The sequence below is a fragment of the Diadema setosum genome, chromosome 5, assembly GCF_964275005.1.
Source record: "Diadema setosum chromosome 5, eeDiaSeto1, whole genome shotgun sequence".
Lineage (NCBI taxonomy): Eukaryota > Metazoa > Echinodermata > Echinoidea > Diadematoida > Diadematidae > Diadema > Diadema setosum.
The window spans coordinates 14,956,100-14,981,160 of record NC_092689.1 but is presented as its reverse complement, the minus strand read 5'-3'; the positions used below and the strand labels follow the sequence as shown (position 1 = coordinate 14,981,160).

At 38.5% G+C, this 25,061-nt stretch overlaps 1 protein-coding gene across 1 annotated transcript; it reads right to left on the bottom strand.

Moving 5' to 3' along the window:
* Nucleotides 1-987: 987 nt before the first annotated feature.
* LOC140229128 (cytochrome P450 2U1-like) lies at nt 988-20,025 on the bottom strand. Its single transcript, XM_072309395.1, has 8 exons — nt 19,865-20,025; nt 15,930-16,123; nt 14,062-14,210; nt 6,616-6,757; nt 5,086-5,285; nt 3,813-3,991; nt 2,327-2,619; nt 988-1,210 (listed from the first exon to the last, which is right to left on the bottom strand). Exons 1-8 carry the CDS (start codon nt 20,023-20,025, stop codon nt 1,029-1,031), a joined length of 1,500 nt encoding a protein of 499 aa, XP_072165496.1. The 3' UTR covers nt 988-1,028.
* Between the last annotated feature and the right edge of the window lie 5,036 nt (nt 20,026-25,061).

Here is a 25,061-nt window from a genome sequence, read left to right as displayed (position 1 = left end):
ATTTTAGAAAAGTAGCATTGTAATTCGGTTACAGTGCCACTTGGATGTTAAGTTCACCTGTGTAGAATTTATGCGTGCTTTCGTCTTTTGTTCTGTTTCCACGAGCAACCAATCATATTAATATGTGAGGCTGCCATGTCATCATCCTTGTTTAATTGTGATTGGTTATAAATTTTGAAAACATTCTTATTCCTCATCCCAGACACTACAAATTCTGAAACTCTGTACCCTGTACAACCAATAAGTTGTTCATCTACGTAAAAGTTTGAAAAATCATTCGGAAGTTTCTTTTAAATATGATTTTTCACCCGAGTATCATGGTGATCATGGTGACAATGCAGGCAAGTTTGATGAAAAATTTGATCATGGTTTGTGTTTTCAAGAAGAAGAAGAAAATGGAAAATTAATTTGGTCCTCCCCCCCCCGCCCCCACTAACCACCCCCCCCCCCCCCCTCAAGACCCACCCCCTGTACTGCCATGACTGCCACGAGAGTGGCCACTATTAAAGGAGACCTCCGGATGATTTTCAGATTTTTACATTTGAACAACTGTAGATTAGTTATACTGAGGACGGAGTTTCAGAATGTGTGATAATTGGGATGAAGCATAAGAATATTTTCAAAATTTAGAACAAATTGCAATGAACCAGGATGATGACATGGCAGAGTCACCATAAGAATGCATGAGTTGGGGCTCGTGGAAGCAGAACAAAAGAAGAAGGCATGCATAGATTATACACAGGTGAACTCGCAAGCAAGCGGTATTGTAATGAAATTACACTGCTACATTTCTGAAATATGTGAACCTCCTATGTCATCATCCTCGTTCAGTGTAATCTGTTTAAAGTTTTTCATAGTATTGTTTTTCTGCTCAAGAACCACAATAAATTCCACAAATCTATACATGGAGTTGTCGATTTATGTACTACATGATGTGAAATTATGAAAATCATCTGGAATGTCCCTTTAAAGACGACTCCGTTCGCTGTGTTTAATAGGATGGCGAATCAAAAGCGGGCCATCCTGGTTTAGTCCCGCGGCATCGCACAAAGCGTGTAGGGCTCCGGCTCGAAAACTGCTCCGAGATCTCCACCCGTGCTGTACGACGATACGCCATCGGGCTTTTGGAAGGAGAATCGCTGCATAAGGCTAGTGAAGACGATGAATAGCTCCATCTTCGCCAGGGATTCGCCGATACAAACCCGCTTACCTTCAAAAACAACGTTGGAATGATTACAGAAAGATAACACTAACGTTCCAGTTATACATATAGGCTACATCTCTGATCACCGCACTCAAGCGAAAATTCAACTTAATTCTAAACACCAATAGTTACGTTCAGACGCTGATCCTTATAACCTCGAGGATAAGCGAACTTCTAGGACAAGCTCTACGGGGCGCCAAGTATTGCACGGTCGATTTCTCTTCGAAATCAGTCATTTCGTCGACGAAATCGACCGTGTTACATTTGGTGCCCCATAGAGCTTATTCTCGAAGTTATAGCTTATCTCCGAAGTTCAGGATTGCGGTCTGAACTCTTGCCTGTACATTTAGGAGAGAACTTTGAATCATGACTATTCAAATGACTGCAGTCAAGCATACGAGCATTATCTCTATACGCAGATCGTTTGATTTAGATTCACGGTATGTAATACCCGGTTAGATTGATGTACTTCAAAGGACATGTATACCTTACTGGTGCTTAAGGGGATTACAGGGCTGCTCGGAGCACGCAAATGATTTGCGAAGGATGCAAATGTTGAAAAAAATATTGGCAAAGTCTGACATTTTGTATTAATCTATTTTCATGTCTACAAAAGATCGAAAACGGTCCTTAACCATTTCATTTTCATTTTCACAAAGGAAGTTAAAGGAAATCGTAAACCCGACGTTTAAATTGGCTGTAAAAAGAAGAGTAGAGTAAAACACAGAGAAAGTGAAAGTTTCGTTAAACTCTGACAAAGAATGAGACAGTACAATGTGATTTCTGAAGCTGATTTTGTCTTTCGCAAAAAGAAAAAAGAAAAAAAAAACGTTTAGTCACAATCAGAAAAATGGGGATAACATTTGGTCAGGTACTGAGATCATAGCCTTACAGACTCGCACTCTTTAATACATTATACGTTGTATCACAAATCAGTGTTTTATAGTTCAACAACGAAGATCATCCGAACTTGATGAAATATCAATTGTAATGCTAGGTCGTTAAGACACTAACATGATTAAATGCCAAGGATATCATCTCTTCTTGATTTCATTTTTTACAGAGGGAAGAAAATCAAATTAAAAGATATCCCAGAATCTTAAAAAGAGACTTTATACGTACCGATGCTAAACGGTATCATCTCATCCGGTTTGACGCAATTGCCGTTGACGTCCAGAAAACGCTCGGGTTTGAAGTCTTCCGGGTCAGTCCACAGCCTAGGGTCACGTGATACTCTCCAGTTGTTGGCGAGAATGATGGCGCCTTCTGGGATATTGTAACCATGAAAATTGCACATCCCCTTGCCTGTGTATCGATGCGGCACCCCCAGCGGTACGGGAATGCTGGCCCGCTGTGCCTCGAGGATGGTTGCCTCAGTGAAGGGCAGTTTAGGCCTGTCCGCGAACGTGGTTTGCCTGGAGAAGACACAGTGGACAGCTTAAAATTGAGTTAAATACGTCACGACTCTGAATAGAACGGTTTATGGTTTTTTATATTCTTTTGATACTTACCTATAAGAACAGTGCATCAACACAGGGGCTCTTGCAGCGCAGCAATAGAATATAGGCCTATAGACATATTTCTGCGCTCAACATTTTAATTATTCATAAATATTATCATTATCATTCAGCTAACTGCAGTATTAAAAAAGTCCTGCAGCAGCTGCTATAACGAGACCGTAGGTACCTACGATAGTTAATGATTGACTGGTATCACTTTTGAAGGCAATAGAAGGCGGAAACGACCACGCAGTGTACTCCGGATTCTCTCGGATATCCTGCCATGACAGTTAATGTTACTTTCTTTTCTTTGATATATTAATGTTTTGATAACGCTCAGGAACACAGCAATACAAACAAACACACACACACACACACACACACACACACACACACACACACACACAAATCGAATCCGACCAGGAGTACACGAGTGTGGCTGCAGAAAATAACGAAAATGAAAAATAATGGGAATAACAACATAATTCTTCTTTTTCCTCTCATTCTTTTTTTGTTCCATCATCTTCCTTTTCATCATGTTCTTTTTTTTTCTTCATCTTCTCTTTTTTCTTCTTCTTCACATTATTATGTTGCTGTTACTATTATTGTTATTACTATCTGTCTGGACTAGAAAAATTATTTGAAAGTCGACACGATCCCACTCTTTCCATAGGTGAAACCGAGGGGCTTTGGACCACTGGTCGGTTTCCGGCAGTCAACGCGACGCGACGCCACCAACCCTATCGGTTACAGAACTTCACTCATATTAAATTTCCCTGATCACGATAGTCACCCGCAAAAAGGTGACGCTTTCCATTGTGGACCCGAGCGAAACAGTTTTGATTAGGATTTCCAAAATGTGACGTCACTCTACACTCTGAAAACACAAATGTTGAATTAGCATTTAAAAGGGCCGAGGAGTGACAACATTTTCAAAGTGTTGGTTTTCCTGCTAGATTCAACATTTAAAATGTTATTTTAAAAGTTGGATGCAACACTTCAAAAAATGCTGTCACTCCTCGGCCCTTTTAAATGTTGATTCAACATTTGCGTTTTTAGAGTGTAAAGAGGTGTCCAGTGTTTGTTTGTTTGGGGGTTTTTTTTCTAACCTTTCGCGCCCAACGACGCTGTCGACTTCGGCCTGGACTTTCTTCTGGACGTCAGGATGGGCGACCATAAAGAGCAGCAGCCAGCGAAGCACCGTGGTCGTGGTCTCGGTGCCACCGCTGAAGATGTCGGCCAGAGTGAAGAGTAAGTTGGTCTCGTCGTAAGACAGGCTGTTTCCATTCTTGTTAAAGGAAAAGTAGAACAATACGCATGATTATCATGATATGTATGTATATTATGTATAGGAGCCTATACTCTGTAAAAAAGTCGAGCGAAAATATTCACTCCTTCAGGAGTGAATAACAAAAAAGAGTGAATTTAGAGTGAAATTGGAATGAATTTTGAGTGACAATGTTTACTTTTACTCATTTTGGAGTGATCCCTGAGGAAACTCTAAGATGAGTGAAAGTGAACATTTTCACTCAAAATCCACTCCAATTTCACTCTAAAATTCTCTCTTTTCTGTTATTCACTCTTCAAGAGTGAACATTTTCACTCGATTTTTTTTTTCAGAGAGTACATGTACACAGAAAGGGAAAGAACCGAAAAAAGATAATATGGTAAATTGGTAATGGAATCGAGGAAAAGCAAAGAGGAAATGTTGAGAAAAAAAAAAGTAGTTCTTTTAATTTTCGCAAAGTTCGGAGTTTGTATACTTTCCGCTACGCCAGCGCTTCGCGGTTAAAAAAAAATAAATAAATAAATAAATAAAAGGGGGGAAATCATCCGGGTGCCTCGATTCGCGTACCATATATTACAAGCACGCAAAAGTGCTTAATTGGCACTGCAGCGTGTTTCAAAAGGGAAGCAGGGTGAGAAAAATGAAGGAAAGAATGGCTGGCTGAGTTTGGCGGAAGGGAGCGAGAAATAGCGGCCCTGCTCGGAGTCTAGCCATTGTATATTGATACGCCGATGGTTCAGAGGCGGAACTTCTCCAAGGTTAATTCCTTCCACTTTTTTCCTCTGTAGATATTTCCTGGTCATGGTCGATACACTGGTTATTTCTGGATGGCTTATTACCACGCAAGGCACAATTAATCGATCGATCGATTGTTATTGCTGGTTACTTTTTGTGAGACAATTTCTAGTTTTGATTCCCATCAATGGCCTATGAGATGAAACGTTTTTCAGAGCGATGACAAACGATTATATCACCATTTGCTTAGTTCGTGATTGCAATGAATAGCGTAAAAACTTTACCTGTATAGCAATTGCTGTGTCCCTGGACATATACAAATTTGTCACTTGTCTTTTTACTAGATAAGTATGCAGTACCTTTTCATTTTCGGTGATTTTATCGATATACATATCGATCATGTCACGTGGGTTGTTCGGGATGTGGTCCTTGCGGTGATCAGCCAACAACTTTCGGAGCTGGGCGATGATGCGGGACACATTCTGTCGAATTTGGTAGCCAGGAGTCCGAGGGATCCGAGCGAGCTTCTCCAGAAAGAAGAACAGCCCACCCGATTGACCTGCCAAAAAGCGTGTCGTTTCATTGTCTTAAAGGGTGTGTACAGTTCTGATTGAGGTGAGGATTTAGCTTTTTTTGTGAGATATTCAGAAACCACTCTATGAGATGTCAAAGAGCATGCAATTCTAATGGGTATCAAAAGTTTATTTGATGAAAATCGATTTTGAAATGGCTGAGATATCCAAAAACAAGGTGAAACAAAGAGATCCTAATAAAAGGGTGGCCTGTCGCCTTTTAATATTATTATCACTTTTTTTTTTTGGATATTTCAGCCATTTGAAAACCAATTTTCAAATAAACGTTTATAAACGTTGAATCCTTCTTAAAATTACATGCTCTTTCATATTTCATAAGAGGTTTCTCATAATCTCACTTAGGAATGTTCAAAACATGAATCCCCACCTCAACCAGTACTGTACAGTCCCTTTAAAGTCTGACTTAAATCTTACATTCGATAAGGAAAGTTGTTTGCGGGATGTAAAGAAAGAATCAATTCTTGCCACTTGGTAAATTCTACAAAATAAATGCTGAGTTTCCACAGTACTAAAGGCTTTCGGTTTGACTAAACAATATCTTTATTATCATAGTCACGAAATGCTTTTGTAAAAGAATTATCTTCTTTCAGTTTTATTTTCATTTTCACAACAAACAACAAAAAGAAATAAAAACAATCAACGCAGTGAATACAGAGTGTGGAAAGTTACCAGCGAAATGCATGATAATCTGGACAGAATAGTTACGATTTGAAAGCCGGTGACTCCAAATGAATAGTGTTGCATTGAAAGATTATATCGCTTCCTGGTTTTGTAACCTGGTAGTCCTATAGTTTTTAGATTCCAATTAAAAAAAAAAAAAAAAAAAGATGTGCATGCAGGATAGTTCGGATATTTTTGTATTTTGTATTGATTACTATACACACCATGACATAAGATATATATGAAACATGGTATTAACTTGACAAAATTCGTCAAAGATCTTCTTTGTATCTTTCAAACTATATTAGATTGTAGAGCAAGAGACGTCACGACCATAACTATTGTGACAAAGTACCCCACCCCATAATACACACGCACACACACATAAACACATCGTTACACACGGCACGAAAGATGTCTGCCTATATTATATTTGCATTTGGTCACATGCATGCTATCTAACCTTGGAGATTAATTAACGATATTGTAGTTTTCTTCTGTTTTTCTCATTCTCTGTCGAATCAGTAAATATGACGGCTGTCCCAACTCTGATACATGAAGTGGGGAAAAGTAGAAATAAGAGAAGAATGGGCATGTGTGTTTAAAAACACTATAGTTTGAGTGAAACGAACTTACTTATTTTCAGGTTTGCGTTGACAGAGTCCTGCAGCTCGTTGAAATCGGGATCTGTGTACTCGTGTCTGGAACCGAAGACTACTGCGCAGATGATATTTGACACTGCGTTGTTTACTATTCGTTTTGGGTTGAATGACTTGCCCTGAAATAGACAAAAGTACATTATTATAGCATTTAATTCCAGGTCTAAAAACAACGATGTTTTCCCCACAAGGCTGCACGCGTTTCCTACTATCATTTCCCTCGGATTTGCCAGATATCATTTTTTAGCAATTTACCCTTGAGTTCAAGCTACTTTTGTCCGTTGTATAGGGCCTATATCATATTTACATGACCCCTTTAAAAGCTTCTCTCTCTTCCTCTCTTTCCCTCTCTGTCACGCTCACCCACTCAAACACACACAGACAGACACACACACTCACACAGACACATATTATCAGATGTGAGGGCATTTCAACTTGTAAAAAATACCCTCCTATAGTCATTTAGGCTATCTATTGATTCTACATTATTCCCACAAATATGCAAGTCATAAACAATATTTCCACGTAAGCTACACAATCAAAAAAATCTAGAGTATACATGAATACAAATACAGGATACTAGGAATCATATCCTTGGACCTTCACCCACACGCATCCCCATTCCACACTACACACCATATTAGCTGGGTCTCTTGCGTATCATCCCGTCATCGACATTGATGGGGGGGGGGGGGAAGTAATCGTGCTCCAGATTTATCGCACTCCTACACAAAAAGTTACAAGGAAATGTTCTCTTATTAAAGAGCGCACATGGTTATTGTGATTGCTTGAAATGTCATCCATGTCTGACCCGAGCCAACTGAAGTATTCAATCATGACAATAATGTTCAGTTCTTTGCCCGAATCCATGGCAACTAAATTGCATCGAGACTGACGGTATACAAAGGGAAACAAAACCCTTACCAATTGTACAGGCACCATGCAGTCGCGTTGCAAAGATTCGCAAGAGATTCGTATGATTTGTTGCGATCAAGGAGGTTGCGATTGAATATCAATATCTACTATCAATGTCTGGTGATGCAGTTGTCTCGCAATATAACATGACGAGTTTGGTGGCAAAACGAGTAAACTCAATTCTTGTCAATTTGAGAGAATTTTATTTGACGAGAAAATTTGAGATAATTTTGATTACACCTTCACAAACATTCTTTGTTCGCAACAAGTGAGGTATCACTGGAAAGGTTTTATGTGCAGGATAGGCATATACAGTCAAACCTGCCTTAGCGGCCACCTGTCTATAGCGGCCATTGAAAAAAATCTCCCTAGAGTAAAGCCCTGTTAAAGACCCTGTGTATATAGCGGCCACCTGTCTAACGCGGCAAGCGGCCAGAAATTTTGATTCCCGCGGTAGATTTTAACCTGTCTATAGCGGCCACAGACCCGATGGAGCCGTATCCGAGCCAGTAATTCAGTGTGTTTTTCTGCTTTGTAGTCGTGCCAGTTATTCCTGGGCAACGTGCAGTGATCGTCACTGCTGCATATAGGCGTTTTCACATCAGCCCGATGTTTCGAAATAGCGCGCTATTTTCTGACTTGAGAAATTTTCCCGATAGCGAAATAGCGCGCTATTTGATAATGTGAACACAAATTAGCCCGCTAATTGTATCGCTCTGATCGAGAAAATTTCTCGACTCCAACTCAGGAAATTTCTGAAATAGCGGGATAGTAGCGCGCTATTTGATGTGAAAACGACTCGAGAAATTAGCGCGATGAATCCCATCATGCTTAGCTTGTGTGACCCGATCGATCGAGGCAAACTGCACACAAATCATGAGGAATTTTTGAGAGGGCACACACATTACTGATGCTGTTTGCACATACTCAGCTGTCGAATTAGCTCGAAAAAAAAAATGCGGACTAATTCTCTTCGGGCTGATGTGAATAAGAAATGAAATAGCGCTTTAATTCGCAATCGCGAAAAATATTTCGAGCTTGGATTTTTATCGGGCTGATGTGAAAACGCCTAATCAGTCATAGCACAGTGTTCAGCTTTCTTCACGACTGTACACATGCTACTGTGCAACAATATTTCATAAACACCGGCATTGTTCAATGTATGAAACACACGTGTGCATACTTACGCACATACATGTACATGTAAGTATTATAGATGTCTGCAACGATGATATATGTACATGTAGGCAATGCACACAAAATTGGGTAACCTGTCTGTAGCATCCACCTGTCTATAATAACAGCCACTTTTTTTCGTCTCCCTTGGGTGGCCGCTATAGACATGTTTGACTGTAATGCTGGACATCGAAAATTTTGAAAATGGTTCTCAACCCATTTTGCGATAATATGTTTATTTCTTGTGTACATTAGTAGCTATAACTTGAGAAATGAAAGCAGTGCAAAATCAAATTATCATCTCTATCATTCTGACTGCAGGTGTATCTGCTACAATCTGACTGTGGTTACTGCATCTGATTCTTGGTATCAGTGTCACTACAGTATTTTGAGGAGGCGATCTAAGAACAGGGAAGCAGCGATGTATACTGTTGTATAGCTTCATCCTGTATCTGATACATCCGACACAGCAAAATGCACAATTCATTTCATTCCATTATACAATGAAGTCTACAAGCTGTCTTACTCCCAAAGTTTAATTACACACTGAATTGCCCGGACCAAATTAAGACTGATTTGGAGTGGGGGTGCCGAGACTCTTAGTGGCAGTAGATACGTCTATAAGTTACAAAAAAGGCATTGCCTTGTAGGCTGCCAACAAGAAGATTACTTGGTCGTCAGGGACATAATACTATCAGTGATCGTTCATATCTGTCCGGATTTTCCAAAATTCTTTTCTTCTCTTACTGTGAATGTGAACCAGCGGAAAAGCCACTGATGACGTCATCTTTGACAATAGGGATGTCCACAATGCAAACGGATTCAAAGGAAGGATTTGCATTGAGAGATTGCCCTTTATAAAGTAGATTATCTGTCGTACTTCTGTAGAGATGAGATAAAGAATTCGCGTTCGTTTCCAATTGTTGCTTCCTGGTCTTGATTGCCGTGATATCACAGGGTTGACGTCCTACAGTTAATTCGTATTAAAGTTGTATAAACTTCATGAAAGGAAACTCAATGCAGGTCATTCAACATTAGTTTACGCGATATATCTATACGCAGTTGGTTCTACGCGTGGTTGAGATGCAGTTTGTTCCATTTTTGTCATGTCGTGTATACTGTTCTGTTATTACATCTTCTGAAATTTTGAACGTCAGGAAATTTAATGATTCCCTAATAACTGACTTTGTTTGTCGAACAGGCTGTTGCGTAATTGTAATTGTTTTTTGGCTGGTGGTATATAGCGTACGCCATAACCTTGTCAAATTTCTCTGTCGCTTGGAATTAACCATGTAAAGAGGTGGGTAACCCTATACATGTACAATAACACATGTCACTCTCTTAGCAACACCAAAAGAATGAATAGTCCAACTTCCCAATCTAACGATATGAGGCTGTCCTTTGCGACGAACTGGTTTTCTGAATGAGGCTACAAAGCTCATTATTTTCATAGGGTCATAATCTTATTCGTTTCAAAGGTTGACGATCTTAACATGGACGCTACAGTATACACGACTTTCACACCACGCATGAGCAGTTAGTATCAGGGTTAGGATCTCTATCTGTGATAGTCAGTCGCCGATGGGTTGCGGGGTATATACCCTCAAGGCATGTCAGACAGACACAAAACTTCGCTATTAGAAATGTTAATTTGACTTATCGTCATAATCAATATGACGAGTATTCTCCTTCCTCTTAAACTGCAGTGTCAGTGACAAGATAGATGATTATCAACGGTCAGTGCACTTTGACAGCAATGACAATAACAATGAGTTTCATTCTCTCTTTTTCTGTCATTCAGTTACTCTTTTTTATGTTATACATGTGATAAATGTTTTTGCCTGCCCCTCTCCCACACTTTTTCATTTTGTTTATCTCTTCCATCCTCTATATCTCCTTCTTTCATCCTCCTCCTATATCCCCATCTCTTGCTCTCTCTCTCTTCTTCTTCTTCTTCTCCTTCTACTTCTTCTTCTCTCATCCTCTTCATATATCCCCGTCTCTCGCTCTCTTCTCCTTCTTCTTCTTCTTCTTCTTCTTCTTCTTCTTCTTCTTCTTCTTCTCCTCCTCCTCCTCCTCCTCCTCCTCCTCCTCCTCCTCCTCCTATCTCTCCATTTCCAATTTTGGCCTGCAGTCGTCTCTACCGTGTGTCTGTTTTTTTTTTTTTTTTTTTTTTTTTTTTTTCTGTAGCCGTGCCCAACATCACGAAGGTGCGATCACGAAACTAGTTCGTGACAACTCCTATAGGTGCGGCCAAGAGAGAGTTGATTTCGTCAAGTTCCTGTCCAACGCCGCGAGTGACGCAAATTAAAACGGTGGCACCCCTTTCGAAATTTACTCGTCATGATTACATTCACTTCGACATGTTACAGCTGTAGCCAGCTCAAACATGTAGATGTTACTATGGCAACGCCTTCACTCTTTATTTCTTCTGATATGCAGTTCCGTAACAATTTGCACAGTATCATGACGGCACTCCTTGCACGGAAAATCGTCATTTTCCCCCTTCGACAAGTTACTGCAGCACTCAGCCCAAACATGTGGATGTTATGGCAACGCGTTCACTCTTTTTCTTCTGATACATTTCCGTATGATAAGTTGCACAATTTATAAGTTAGAGTATGGACTGCACTCCTTATAGGAAAACTCGTTATTTTTCACTTTGACGTGATACTGCAGCAACGAGCCCATCATACATTTAGATGCTACTATGGCAACGCGTTCACTCCTTATTCATTATGATACAGTTCCGTAATTACTTCCACAGGTTTGCTCCCTTAGCCTATACTGAAGTCTTGTGGTAAATCTTCGCGCAGTGTCATCAATGTTGAGGGTTGCTTATATACCATGGACATTCTTTTATCTTGCTTTTTCTTTTTCAAACAAACGATGATTGTTCGCCAAACTCTTTATTTTTACAGAAACAAAACTCAAAGTTTTTTTTTTTAGGTGATCCGAGTATCCTCTCGGATCACCTTCTGTATCTGTACTGAATCTTTCTTCTTTCTTTGTTTCTTTATTTCTCCTCAAAAGTTGTGCAGAGGTTAGCTCAGAAAGTGCATTGCCTCTCAATGTCAAACTTATACCATATATGTATCATGTCGCAAAGACGACAGCGCAAGTAACATCACAGTGATCAGTAGACCATGACGTAACTATGACGTCATTATATGAAAACACATTTTCATGCATATCTCATTAATGGAATGGAATATTTCAATGAAATTTACGTCACATATATTTCAAGTCAAGCGAATTCTACTCATATTCTCAAAATTCATTTTTATCTCAAAACGCGCGCGTACGCGCGCGTTGAAATATTTGTATGCTCAAATCGAGCTCAAAATTTTTTTGCACACGTTTCAGACCATTTGGAGCATTTTTTGAAAAATTAAAAAAATTGGACGGACGCGTACGCGCGCGCACATGTTCGCAAGCACAGCTAATATGAAATCGAAATTTTCAATTTTTTCACACGGATCGGATGTCCGAAATGTCAAGGAATATTTCTACCAAGTTTCAAGTCGATCCGATTCAATATGACGTCATACAGGCCCGTCAAATTCAAAATTCCGCGCGTGCGTCAATGGGGATACACAGTGCAACTATGCCAAAAAACCGCAAATTTTAAATCGGATTTTACTCGTCAGGATGGACGGTGACCCCCCATTTTCTTGACATATACTGAAAGCTGATGAGTTGTACATGTCATTTCATGGGCTGGCTATGCTGACAAAGTGATTAAAAGATATCAAATTTCTAGATAAAGTTAAAAAAGTAAATTTTCAAAATGATGTCATCAAATTTCAAGTTTACTCGAGCGTATCTCACTTATCCTTTCCCAATTTTGACCTAAATTTCAATATGTTGTAGCTTATGAAATGTTCTTTCATAAATGTATTACACAAATTTGATTAGATGACGACATCACCTCGAAAAAATGGATTGAAGGTAACCCTGTCAAATTTGACCAGTTTACGTGTAATCTCTATGGGAGTGCAATTCTTATGGAAATGAAAATTGACATGACTATCTTTATCGAGCACTATCTCACTTATGCTTCGGTGAATTTCTCTAAGATTTTAATATGTTGTAGCTGAGACGTAGGCCTATCGGTAGTGTGCCCTTCATTTTTTCATACGTTGTCGGGATCACGTGAAAAAACTTGGTTGAAATTAAAGCTTATCTTCGATGTATTGTAATATTTCTTTCTTTTTACAACTTTATGTACAATAACTCAAGAAAAACATACCCTATCACCACCATAATTATTTTGCACATGTTTAGTTCATGTCACGAACATTATTTCATAAAATAACAACTACTTGATCAGACGCCATCTTGGGTATGTAAATTAGGGTCAAAGGTCATAGATGTTTCATCCTGTATCTTGGTGAATACATGTCTTATCTTTCCCATATTTTGCACACGTAAAGACCATGTTACAGGGATCATTTCATAAAATAACCACTTTTTGCTCAGATGCCATCTTGTCTGTGCAAAGTGGGGTCAAAGGTCATATGTACTTCTTTTTCTATCTTCGCTATGACTGTTATCTCTATGGGAGGGAATTTTTTTAGATGTGAAAATTGACATGACTCTCTTTATCGAGCACTATCTTACTTATGCTTCGGTGAATTTCTCTCAGATTTTCATATGTTGTAGCTGAGACTTTGCACTATCAGGACTCGAATCATTGATTAAAAAAAAAAAATCGGATCACCTTAATTTGTCAGTGATGACAAATTACAATCTCTAGTTTTTTTTGTGTGTGTGTGTGACAGTAACCTAACAGACTCAAATACCCGAATTCACGAAGTTGGTACAATCTTTGTCCGTTGTTTAAACCATGGACAAAGACCGTAGTTTTGTATGGGGCGCCAAGTGTCGCATGGCCTATTTCATATATTTCGTCGACGAAATGACTGATTTCGTAACGAAATGGGCTATAATATGCGACACTTGGCGCCCCGTGAATTCGGGCCAAAGGGCACTAAAAATACAAATGGTTGAAGTGAATAGCATATTTCTGTCAGTAAAGATTTTTCATTTGACCTATACATAGGGCCTAATATCACATTCAGCTATTCATTTGAATGTATAAGAAAAACAAATCAACCAACTATTTCAGATGCTTTTGAAGTAATTTTGTAGAAATTTCTCATTTAAAATTCAAGAGGGAACTTCTGGTACCCATATACACTTCAAGAAAGTATTTAGATTTGACAGGAGAGTATAGGCCCTATGTTCGTGTGTTTGAATATATACAATTGTATCTTGGCGCATTATTATTGATAATGGAAGCAATTTGAAGTGGGTACCATATTATTACCTCTGTTCGTTGAAACTCCTCCAACAGGTGTGACGTTTCTGCTCTGATGTCTTCCTCGAACCTCGTCTTGCCGACCCCAAACGTGCGGAAGAAGGAATGGGCGATCTGCCGCTGCTCGCGAGAGACTTCGCCCGAGGAAGTCACCAAACCTGCACCAGACGATTAATGATCTCTCGTCAGCATATCTGGAGGTTTGCGGGGTTATCACATTGCAGAATTACAGAAGTTACGTTCAGACGACAAGCCTTAACCTCGAAGTTAAGCTCGTAGTTAGGGACCGTGTAGACGCACTCGTAGTTAGCTATCCTCGAGGTTAGGTATCTCACGGTTAGCGCTCTAACCACGAGTCGCCGGTGGGGGGTCCCCACTCGCAGTTAAGCACCGTCCGTGTGGACACAAAATCAACGAACTCAAAGGCCCGAATTCACGAAGGTGGTACAAAAACCATGGTTTAAACCATGGACAAAAACCAAGGAGCGCGAAGTGTCGCACGGAATATTTCGTTACGAAATTTTTCATTTCGTCGACAAAATGACCGTTTCGTTAACGAAATTTTCATTTTGTGGACGAAATGTTCATTTAGTTGAAAAATATTGTCATTTCGTAACAAAATAATCATTTCATCGACGAAATGACTGATTTCGTAACGACATATTCCACGCGACACTTGGCGCTCCATGGTTTTTGTCCATGGTTTAAACCATGGTTTCATTTGTACCACCTTCGTGAATTCGGGCCAAAGGGGCAGAAGTTTAAACTCGAGGTTTCCTAACCTTGAGGTTAGGGCTTGTCTTCTGAATTACCCCACGGAAATAATCCGAATAAGACGTTTATCGAAATACGTCCATTACAAGGCAGCAAGAAATGACTGCACATAACGCTTTAACCCTAACCATGCCGGGCTTTTTGGGCTGTTCTGTAGCCGGGGAGGGTTGATTCAACCCCCTTAGATCTCGGCCGTTGACCTGGCAATCGCCATGAAAATTGGCACATACATTGCCTGCCGCGTAATCTACCAAATTATGAAAGGAAAAGTTAATCTTTCATTTTTTTTTATATCAATTGATATGCGTGAAATCATATATTTTGCTCATACTCAAAGCATATTAAAGCTACTTGCATCCTAATTTTCGGTGATATTATCCTTTCTAGCATTCCTAACAATGTGCTTGAAAAAAAATCTGGTATCAAAATCAATTTCTTATGTATTCTATTGTTTTATGAATTTCTTATGTATTTCTTTGTTTTCGACCTTTTGTTTTGTCGTTTTTTCCACAAAATCTATTACAATAGAGTACCTATCTTGAGCATAATTATGCTAAGATTAATTGACTTCAGTCGTTGAAAGTGAAAATGATTATATCTTTTTGAATAAGGTGAGAAAACTCTATTTGCATAGACTTTGTACACAAAATCACGTTTTTGAGCCATTTTTGGTCTGACAAGCATCAATAAACGGTGATGCAGCGTCGTAACGGTATGCCTGATTTTCGCGAAAGCGGTGTCATGAGATATGCAAGACTTGAAAGTAAAAAGTCAGCGAACAGCGCGGTCAAAAGAAAAAAAATCGCGCGGCGAAATGATAATGAAAATGTCGTTTTAGGGTAAGATACTTATAACGATCACATACAATGGTCGCTTTACATCGTTATCATGTGACTTGGGATTTATATCAACGACCTATGACTCGATGAATCTTTTTCACTTCAGTTTGCTTGTTCGGCCCCCTGTGAAGCAGATTAAGCTATTCAGGGGCTGTGAAGTCTGACTCTGACAGACTACTCGGTTGCCATGATGCTGATCAGTAACAGAATCCTGTATTTTCTTAACAAGTCATAATGACGGAATGATATTTTTGGCAGCCTTACCGAAGTTTCGGCGACCAGCGACGGTGGAGTAGACTGGAACGGGCCGCGCAGAGAAGTCGGCCCGATGAAAAGCCTCTTTGATGACACTGTACTCGCTCAAAACGACTATGTCAAAGCCGAAGATTCTGAGATAGACAATGTCTCCGTAATCCTCAGCCAGTTTTGTCAGCACTTGTAAATGCGGCAGTCGTAAGCTGTGCATTAGAGACGTCCAATAAAGTGAAATCACAATGAAGAAAAAATTGGGAAAGGAACAAGGAATTGATAGAGTTCGTAGTAGAGGTAGAAGAAGAAAAGAGGAGAATAAAAGAAGTACTGTAGATGATGAAGAAGAAGGGTCATGATGTTTCCGGAAGTGTTTAAAAGTTACTAGTGTATAAATGAAGGGGTCGGTGCAATATAGTGCTAACCCACACAGTAGTCATTTTGAGATAATCGCTGTTGAAAGTTTGGAAAGTCCATACATTGTACATTAATAAAACATAATATGAATGCATGCATTTTTACCATCTTATTGGTTGAATTCAAATATGATATTTTCATGGAGGTTAGAGTGAAGGATAAGGATTATGAAAATGTATGTAACTCAATTTTGACAAAAGTGTGAGTTAGCACTATATTGCACCGACCCCTTCAAACATGTATACAAAGTTACGGACAGTTGAATTCTGTCCTTATATCATGTCAACATTAATTTTGATCTCATGGCCTACATAGAGGTCATATCATCTGAGCCCTGTTTTATGAAGAGTTAAAATCGATTATAAAGTTGATTTCAACTGTAAGTCTATGGCAGACTGTGTGGTAAGGAAATTTAAAATCGATTTTATCTTTTGATAAAACGGGGCCCTGATCACAGGATCTGACACAATATCATGAAGTAACATTCACATGAAGAATGTCTGGATCAATAATCATTCGTGTAAATAAAATCATGAGGAAAAGATCTTATACATAAAAGGCTTGAAGGGAAACTGCAGTATATGCATGTATGGTTATAATAAACAAAACAAAAAAAAACAAAAAAAAACCCCTTCATATTCAAACAAAACAACAGGCGTGTTTTTTAAACACAACAACAACATGAATCTGACTTGATCTGTTGGGAGCTTATAGTGACCGTTTCAACTTTCAAGGGGTTGGACATGCAGCGAAGAATATTGCAATCGCTTCTCAGCAATTCAGGAAAGTTTCTCCCTCCAAACTCATCGTGATCATGCCAAAAACTGGGCGACGTCAGTGACGGAAGAACCGGTCTCACGATTTCCGGTGATACCATGGGGGGAGAGTTCACTAGTTAGACGTGGGAGGAAGATTTTATATTCGGGTCATTGCAGACCAGCAAACAGGACATGATACCATGAGATTGCTGAAGAATCCTATTACGTTCGTGGATGACCTTGCAGGATTTAGGCCTATACGAGTAGGCAATGTCACACGACAATCGTTCATCTATACCATGGACCTATGTAGGTCCATGATCTATGCCGACAAAACTATACTTTTCATACTTTACGCTTTGTGCTATGTTTTCATTAATCCTGTAAAAAAATAAAGTGGATTCTGTGGGATTCTGATTACACGTGATTATTGCGTGATGGTGCAAAGAATGAGTCTAAATGGTTAATTGGTTAGGCTATACAGATATCACCATGCTAAATTTTGTCATTGAAAGTTCCGAGCGTAAGAACAAAATGCTGCTCGCGTAAAGTGTAGGACCTACACTTCCACTTCACATAACAATATCCTGATGGCCAATAAAAGTTCCACGATTGCAATAGCTCACCTCGCTTCCTCACCTCTTACAGTTTTCCGCATGGTTACGTAATGATTCCGATCTGGTGTCACGCGTTTGACTGCAATAATTGTGCACCATAGTTATGTATGTATTTAAGTCAGTTCGTATTCAGGTCCCACTTTGCGCATGAGCAGAAAAATGGTAATTTGTACCAACAATGAATGGTGTATGATATTCATGTATGCCATATTAAGGATGATTGCCAATATATTCATTATTTACCCACCTGACAGCAAGCCTAACATATTCAACATTATTAATAAAAATTATTTTGTTAATGCACTCACTTCAGAAAAATGGCACGGATGTTTTCCCAAGTGTTTTAATAAAACTCTTCGGAAGATTAATCATTTTGTTGCGTGCGTGACTCGCTTTGAAAACGAGTCGAGTGCCTATAACCAACTGAGAAAAACAGAAAGGTCATTAAATTATACCAATATGAATAATGAGCTAATAACGAACTAGCATATACCTGACTTAAAAAATTTTCAAGTAACATGTGAAGTAGCGCAGAAAATTCCTGGCTTTGACTATAGGTGAAGGCGCCAGCCCCCCCCCCCCCCCCCCCCCGCCCCCAACTATGTGATGACATTTCGACGACCCATTGTTGTTTGCGGTGTCACGGGCAATAAACCTGGTTTCGTAAGTGGATTTATAGTATAGACCATGAAATGTTTCCCATGTACACATATGGCAACAGGCTTTCCAAGTTTACAAAGGACGAGATTACCTTTCCTTTTGATGAATTCTACGTGACCGAGGGTTCAATGAATAGCTATTGTGATTCGCCCGTTTCTATACAAAATGCAATGCTTTTTTCGAATTTGGTTTCTGCTTTTCACAAGCTGGTCTCTGGCTGGAACCAGGAAACGAATGGTTACCGGGAAAGAAAGATATCAATATTACTACCCTATCAAACATATTCAGATTCCAGTGATACAACTGAAAAACAATCAGGTTTAGAAAGCGTGCAATATCTCATAAATCTTTGTACTATTAGTATATAATAATAGGGCCTATACTGTATTTCCCGGACGCATCCGAGATCGAGTACATAATGTCATGGCTAATATCTTTATCATCGATGTGTTATTGCTACCATTCAAGGTTTTACTGATCATGGCATTTTTGGATTACAGCAATTGCAACGGTAACAATAATGAACTTATTCACTCAATTGATCGTCATCATCATCCCCATCATCATCATCATCATCATCATTTCAATTGTCAACATTGCCATTCTATTTCATCACAACATAAGTATTCACTATATATACTTTCTATCATGATGGTATTATCGTTATCATTCATTTTTATCACATTATCTGTGTTATTTTATTCATCTACCTATTCTTGTGCTTTTTTTCTTTACAGCAAAAGAAAAGCACTTTGCCCAAAACGATAAGACATTATCGCCTTCGTTGCTACACATACCCATGGCACGATGGGAATGACGTGACAAAGTAAGTGTGAAGCTGGGAATGAATATTAACGGGAGTGAAGTACAGTATATCAACGATTGACTGGTCTCGTTCAGGAAAGGAATCTTCACACGCAAGCTACGTTGTTTACTCAAACCAAGGAGGTACTTGCTCAAACCCATTGTGGCCTTTTCATGGAGGGCAATCAGGCAGAATATCGAGTTTGGTTGTCTCATTCCTGTTATTGTGCACCGCCTCGATTTAAAGCTAGGCATATGTATAGAATACACGATTCGATGTGCATGGTATGTCGTACGTTACGTATCAATGACTCGAGATTTCGTAAACGTCATTCATAGCAATGCATCAACAAGACCCACATGAGGAAGAAACAATTATTCTCCATACAAAAGTAGACGAACTGTCGTATATGTTAATACTTTAACCGAACTGTCCTACCAACATGCTTCAGTGTACATACATGACGATTGTAGGACGAAGAGAAGTGAAATTGATAACATATGGGAACGTTATACAATGTATGAAACTGATACTTACAGTATTATGTTTTCAGTAAATTTCCGCATGTGACTAGGAAGTATAATCAACACAAATCATGAGCTTGGATCGGAGTCGGATTTTAGTGAGAAACTTCCACCTCTATGAGGAGACAGGTGTATGCTGAGAGTAGTCAATTATTAAATTTTGTCTCACCTGGCGAGGTAAGGGAGACTCCCCAACAGCGGCCAGACGGGCGGCCCGGGCGGATAGTTCCTCTTCCTTCCACCCAGAACAGACACCAGGCACGATGTAAACAGTACGGCCACCGTCGACATCAATACATACCGCAAATCGCACAAGAAGTATAATTCCATGATGTGTTCTTCCTATTCCAATAGACCACACAGGAACTCATTAGACACGGATCTGCTGGCTGAAGTGGGATTTCTGTAAGTTTTAATTTTTTCCCGACTTTGGAAGAGCTAGGAATCGATATTGTCACAATAAGTGCGCACGAAGTACCTCGCCACGGTAGAGTACTTCACGTTCAAGCCAAAGGAAGTAACCCTCAATAATAATCACTACTAGGTCTGTAGGCGACGTTGTCCCTCCACAAAATCGGAATGTGAAATAATACCAGCTACCCGCATATAATATACATCCTCCTTTCAGTCCCATCAATACCCGATCTGTAGCACCATTGACGTCAAAAAAGATTGACACGCTGCCCGATTCAATTGCAATTCATTTCAACAACTTTGATCCATCATTCGCGACGAAACAAAACAAAAGTCACGTGTTTTCGTACGTACATACCAACTACAATGAAGCGTCGTAAAGAAACGCATGTCTTTACGATAAGCAATGACGACAGTCAACCAACCGACCAATAGGATCACAGATCGAGGTACGTTTACTAGCCAAAGACGATGAAGGTCCGTGTAACTTCTTTCAACCTGAATGCGACAAAACGCTGACGCATATTCTCAACGCGCTCTTTTTTTACAATCACAGTTCAATAAGCAAGCGTGAAATTTCATGTCGTGAAAAGACTTGATGTAACTAAGAAGTTTTGTGCAACAAAATCAAACCACACATTTACAGCGTCTTGGACGTGGTGTCATTTGCAGATAGAATCGACCAGTGTAAAATAATGACTGACGCGCTCTTTTATTATACGACTGTCGCTATCCCGGGATGATAGGGCCTACATTTTGTACATCGTTGTTATACACAAATGTTATGCATGGTAAAGCGACAATACACCAATTTTCACTAATTATCAAGATATCCAACCTTCAGTTATCACTGTAATACAAATTGTATAGCAAATAGTATAATACAGACATGGACTGTTTTCAAGCCATTGTTCTATATACTTGTTGTGTTGCCATGGAGGGATCTGCATAATAGCATGCTATCACCCGAGGAGCTGGTTCCGAAGGTCAGAGCATGGAGTTTAACTTGAGCTCCCGAGCCGAGGGGCAATGATAAATGTCAACAATGTGCCGATTAAAAAAAGTGAATATCTGTTTTATATACCGAATGAAATTACATGAAATTTTTGCGTGGTCGTGGTCAACATCGATCTTGCTAACCAATTTAAATTATATTTTAATTTTGGTTAAATATTTGATTTTTAAAAGTAGAGAATATGGAAAGCCGCCTACATATTATAATGAAATGAAAAATAAGATATTAGAGGATAGATTTGAGGAAAAGAAATTAGCATCAATGAGGGGAACTTTAACCATTCATTTCAGTAAATGGGAAAATTTGAAAATAAGTATGGAAAGACCCGGAGCCAGATGTCCACGGGGAAGGGGGAAGGGAGGGGAAGGGTAGTTGGGAGAGGGAGGGGGAGGGGGGGGGTTGATTAAAGGGAATATCGATTCCATTTGGTTGTATATCGATTTTATTTGGGTGTATATTGATGTGTTAGATATTTCTTTTTTCTTATGAAGCACTGTCATGCTGAAAGTACAGCTCCATTTAATGTAAATATTCTTTTTTTCTTATGAATGCACCGTCATGCTAAAAGGACAGCTCCATTTGATTTTAATGAAAGTAAGTAAGCAGTGTATGTTGTTGTTGTTTTTTCGGTGCATTGTATATTCTTTACGAATGCACTGTTTCTGCTGAAAGTACAGCTTGGTTTGATTTCATTATAATTGTGTTTTGTTGAATCGTGGATTCTGTAATACATGAGATTCGATTTATCATGAAATTGTATTGAATATGGAATCAATAAAAGATTATGGAAAAACAAAAAACTTACACACTGTATTGTGAACAAAAGTGGATTATCTTCTGCGCTGAAAATAACGTTTGTATTGCGATCGCACATATAAGTATACATGTATACATTGAACGTACCGCAACTAACCAAAAGAGGGCGGTTTATTTTGGTTCTATGGGGCAATTTAGCACTATCGGACAGTTCGGTACTATTAAGCATCTGCAGATAACATCCACTATTGAATAACACCTCAAATTTCAACCGATCGGAAAAAGAGGATTTATCAGTGAAGTAGGCCTATTTTATATGCGCTATATAAATGCGCTATATAAAAACCAGCTATTATTATTATTATTATTATATCATAATATACCGTATGTCCCAAAAAAAAAAAAATTACAACGGGAGCCTCCTCAACGATACCTTTAAAAATAGTGCATCAATCCAAATACTATGTCAGGGTATGAAACTACAACTTATTACCCATATCTTACAGAAAACCTCATCCGATTTGCTTCACTGGTCAAAGAGAAATGGGGATTTTTGTAGAACATGGTATTGTCAGGAATCCCTTCCCTTCAAGACCTGTCCATTGTGTTCACACATTCACGCAGTTCCAAGAGAATCCATGACTTTTTGTGTTAAACTAGGAAGAATCAGTCACATGTCATGCTTTACAACGATCCGCATTTCTGTGCTACCACTTTAACCAAATTGAAAGGGGTTTTCTGCAAAGTATAAATAAGATGTTACATTTTTAGACCCTGAAATAAGATTCAGACAGTTTGATCATGTTGGAAGTTATCAATGCGAAAAACCGATTCTGGGGGACATAATATGGTGTTCTCGACTACAATACAGTACTTTCATCCTAGTACTTTCATCCTAGTACAAAGACTCACTAAAATGCCGTGAATCACGTGTTCGAGACTCGTGCTGGAACTTACAACTTCCTGTTATCATCGTCAAGCCATAACACCTCTACAGATGTTATCCTAAACCATGCTGAGTCACGATAAGACGTTTCATTTTCAGTTTCAGTATGTTTTATGTTACCCAATGATTTATTGTACAAATAAGAAACGCAGTGGAACAACAGCAATCTAACTATGATGTGACAAAACTGTACATGATTAATCAAACTTACTCATCATGCTCATAAACGGATAGACTTATAGGTAAATGAAAGAAATCTAACAGAAACGTGTCTGACATGAAGTGGAGAACCACCCCCCCCCCCCCATAAAAAGCGCCATTACAAATATTGTATTAGTTGTTAGCATTTATTGATTCAGACGTCACACGGGTAACATGACGCCAACATCTCACTTGCATTCATGTATTTGTTTCTGTATGAGTGTTTACCTTTCATTATCAAGTGAGTTGCGACTTCCAACTCCGTTTCCTTATTTTTTTTTGCACATTGTACAAAAATTAAGTTCACCCATTACACCCGTTGCTACTGTATAATACTTCATGGCATGTCAATACAATATTGCAGTAGTCATCTTGGTCGTGAAAGAGTTTACGCAATATAATTTTTGTGATTATATTTCAGTATCAGTTTTAGTTCATTTCATACTTCTCTATCAGGTTGAATTGAAAATAATAGTACAAGTTCTTGCACTTTGTCAACAGTGACCAAAAAAAAGAATATATATATATATATATATATATATATATATATATATATGTATATATATATATATATATATATATATACATATATATATATATTATTCACAATACTTGTATAGCGCATTATCACATTATAAATGTCTCTAAGGGCTATCAGAAAAAAAAGAAAAAAAAAAGGGAAGAAGGTATACTGTTTCAGAGATGGTTAGACATGAGACTATTCAATGAAACAAATGAGTTTTTAACATGGATTTATTTTTTTTTTTCTATTGAGTCTATAATATATGCACACAGTAATTATATGGTAATAACCACTGATCGAAGTTGAGATTACGGTTTGGGTTGAACAAGGGGAAGTATGACAGAACCTATGCATGAATCAAACTTGTTTAGCTACGAGTCCTGTTTGTGACTGAAAAATGGGGTGCGGATAAGAAAGTTCAGACCAAATCAATGATAATACCAAATAAAGGAATTGAGGTATACCTAACTAAATTAAACTAAACTAAACTTTTTTTTAAATCCTCTACAGAGGTACTTTATTCATTCATTTCCAAAGCTTTACGTCAAGCGATTTCTTTTTTTTTTAAACAATGAATGAGCACATGCTCAAAAAGTACAGATTCTTCATTGGTTACCAAGTAAATGATTTCATCATGTTTGTTACTATCTCAGAAACATTATCTAACAATATTTCATTTCTAAAACTAATCCATATTTTCAAACTATTGTATGAATGCCCTTGAAATAAATGCATCATGTATTGTTTATAAATTGCATACTGCGCATATATCAATATCTTATTTATGTTTGTTACATTTGTACTCTTTGATTCCACTCCAATGATCAATAATTTCTCGTTTAATAAAATTGTTTCTCTAAAAGCGAACTGAATAAAATCAGTAATCTTTTTCCAAAACATAGACACTCTAGGACACTCCAGAAGAACTAAACTAAACTAAACTCAAGTTATGTGAAACCTGATTTTATGTGACCGAGTTTTCATTTGCTTTCAGAATGAAACGTGATTATTGTATATTGTTCACTCTGGTATATACAAGACTGTTGTTACATTGGAAGTAAGTATTCGGCATAAATAGCACAAGAAAGTGTATGGTCAATTATTCAGACACTATTATCAGGAGCACGTAGCGTGCAGTCGACCTTGGTAGAAAAGGGGGGGATTTTTCAATTTCAATTTCAATTTTATTTTCGTATTTCTCGATGAAAAATACATGATATATAACAAAATATGATAATACAGAATGTCCAGCTTAGATACATACATAAAGAAATAGGAATACAAACATAATACATAGCGGTCGATGTGTCATTTTCAATCAAAGTAAAGGATGCAAAGAGAAATACGATGGAACCCACTGAAAAGCAAAGCTTGTTGAGTGTAGGTCCCAACAAAAGCCTAGTGTGGGCTAAAGGATGGGGAGCACGGGTACAATTAAAGACCAAAAGTAAGGATTCAATTCAGTTCAATTCAATTCAATCATAGTTTATTTCCAATCCAATCAATCAACG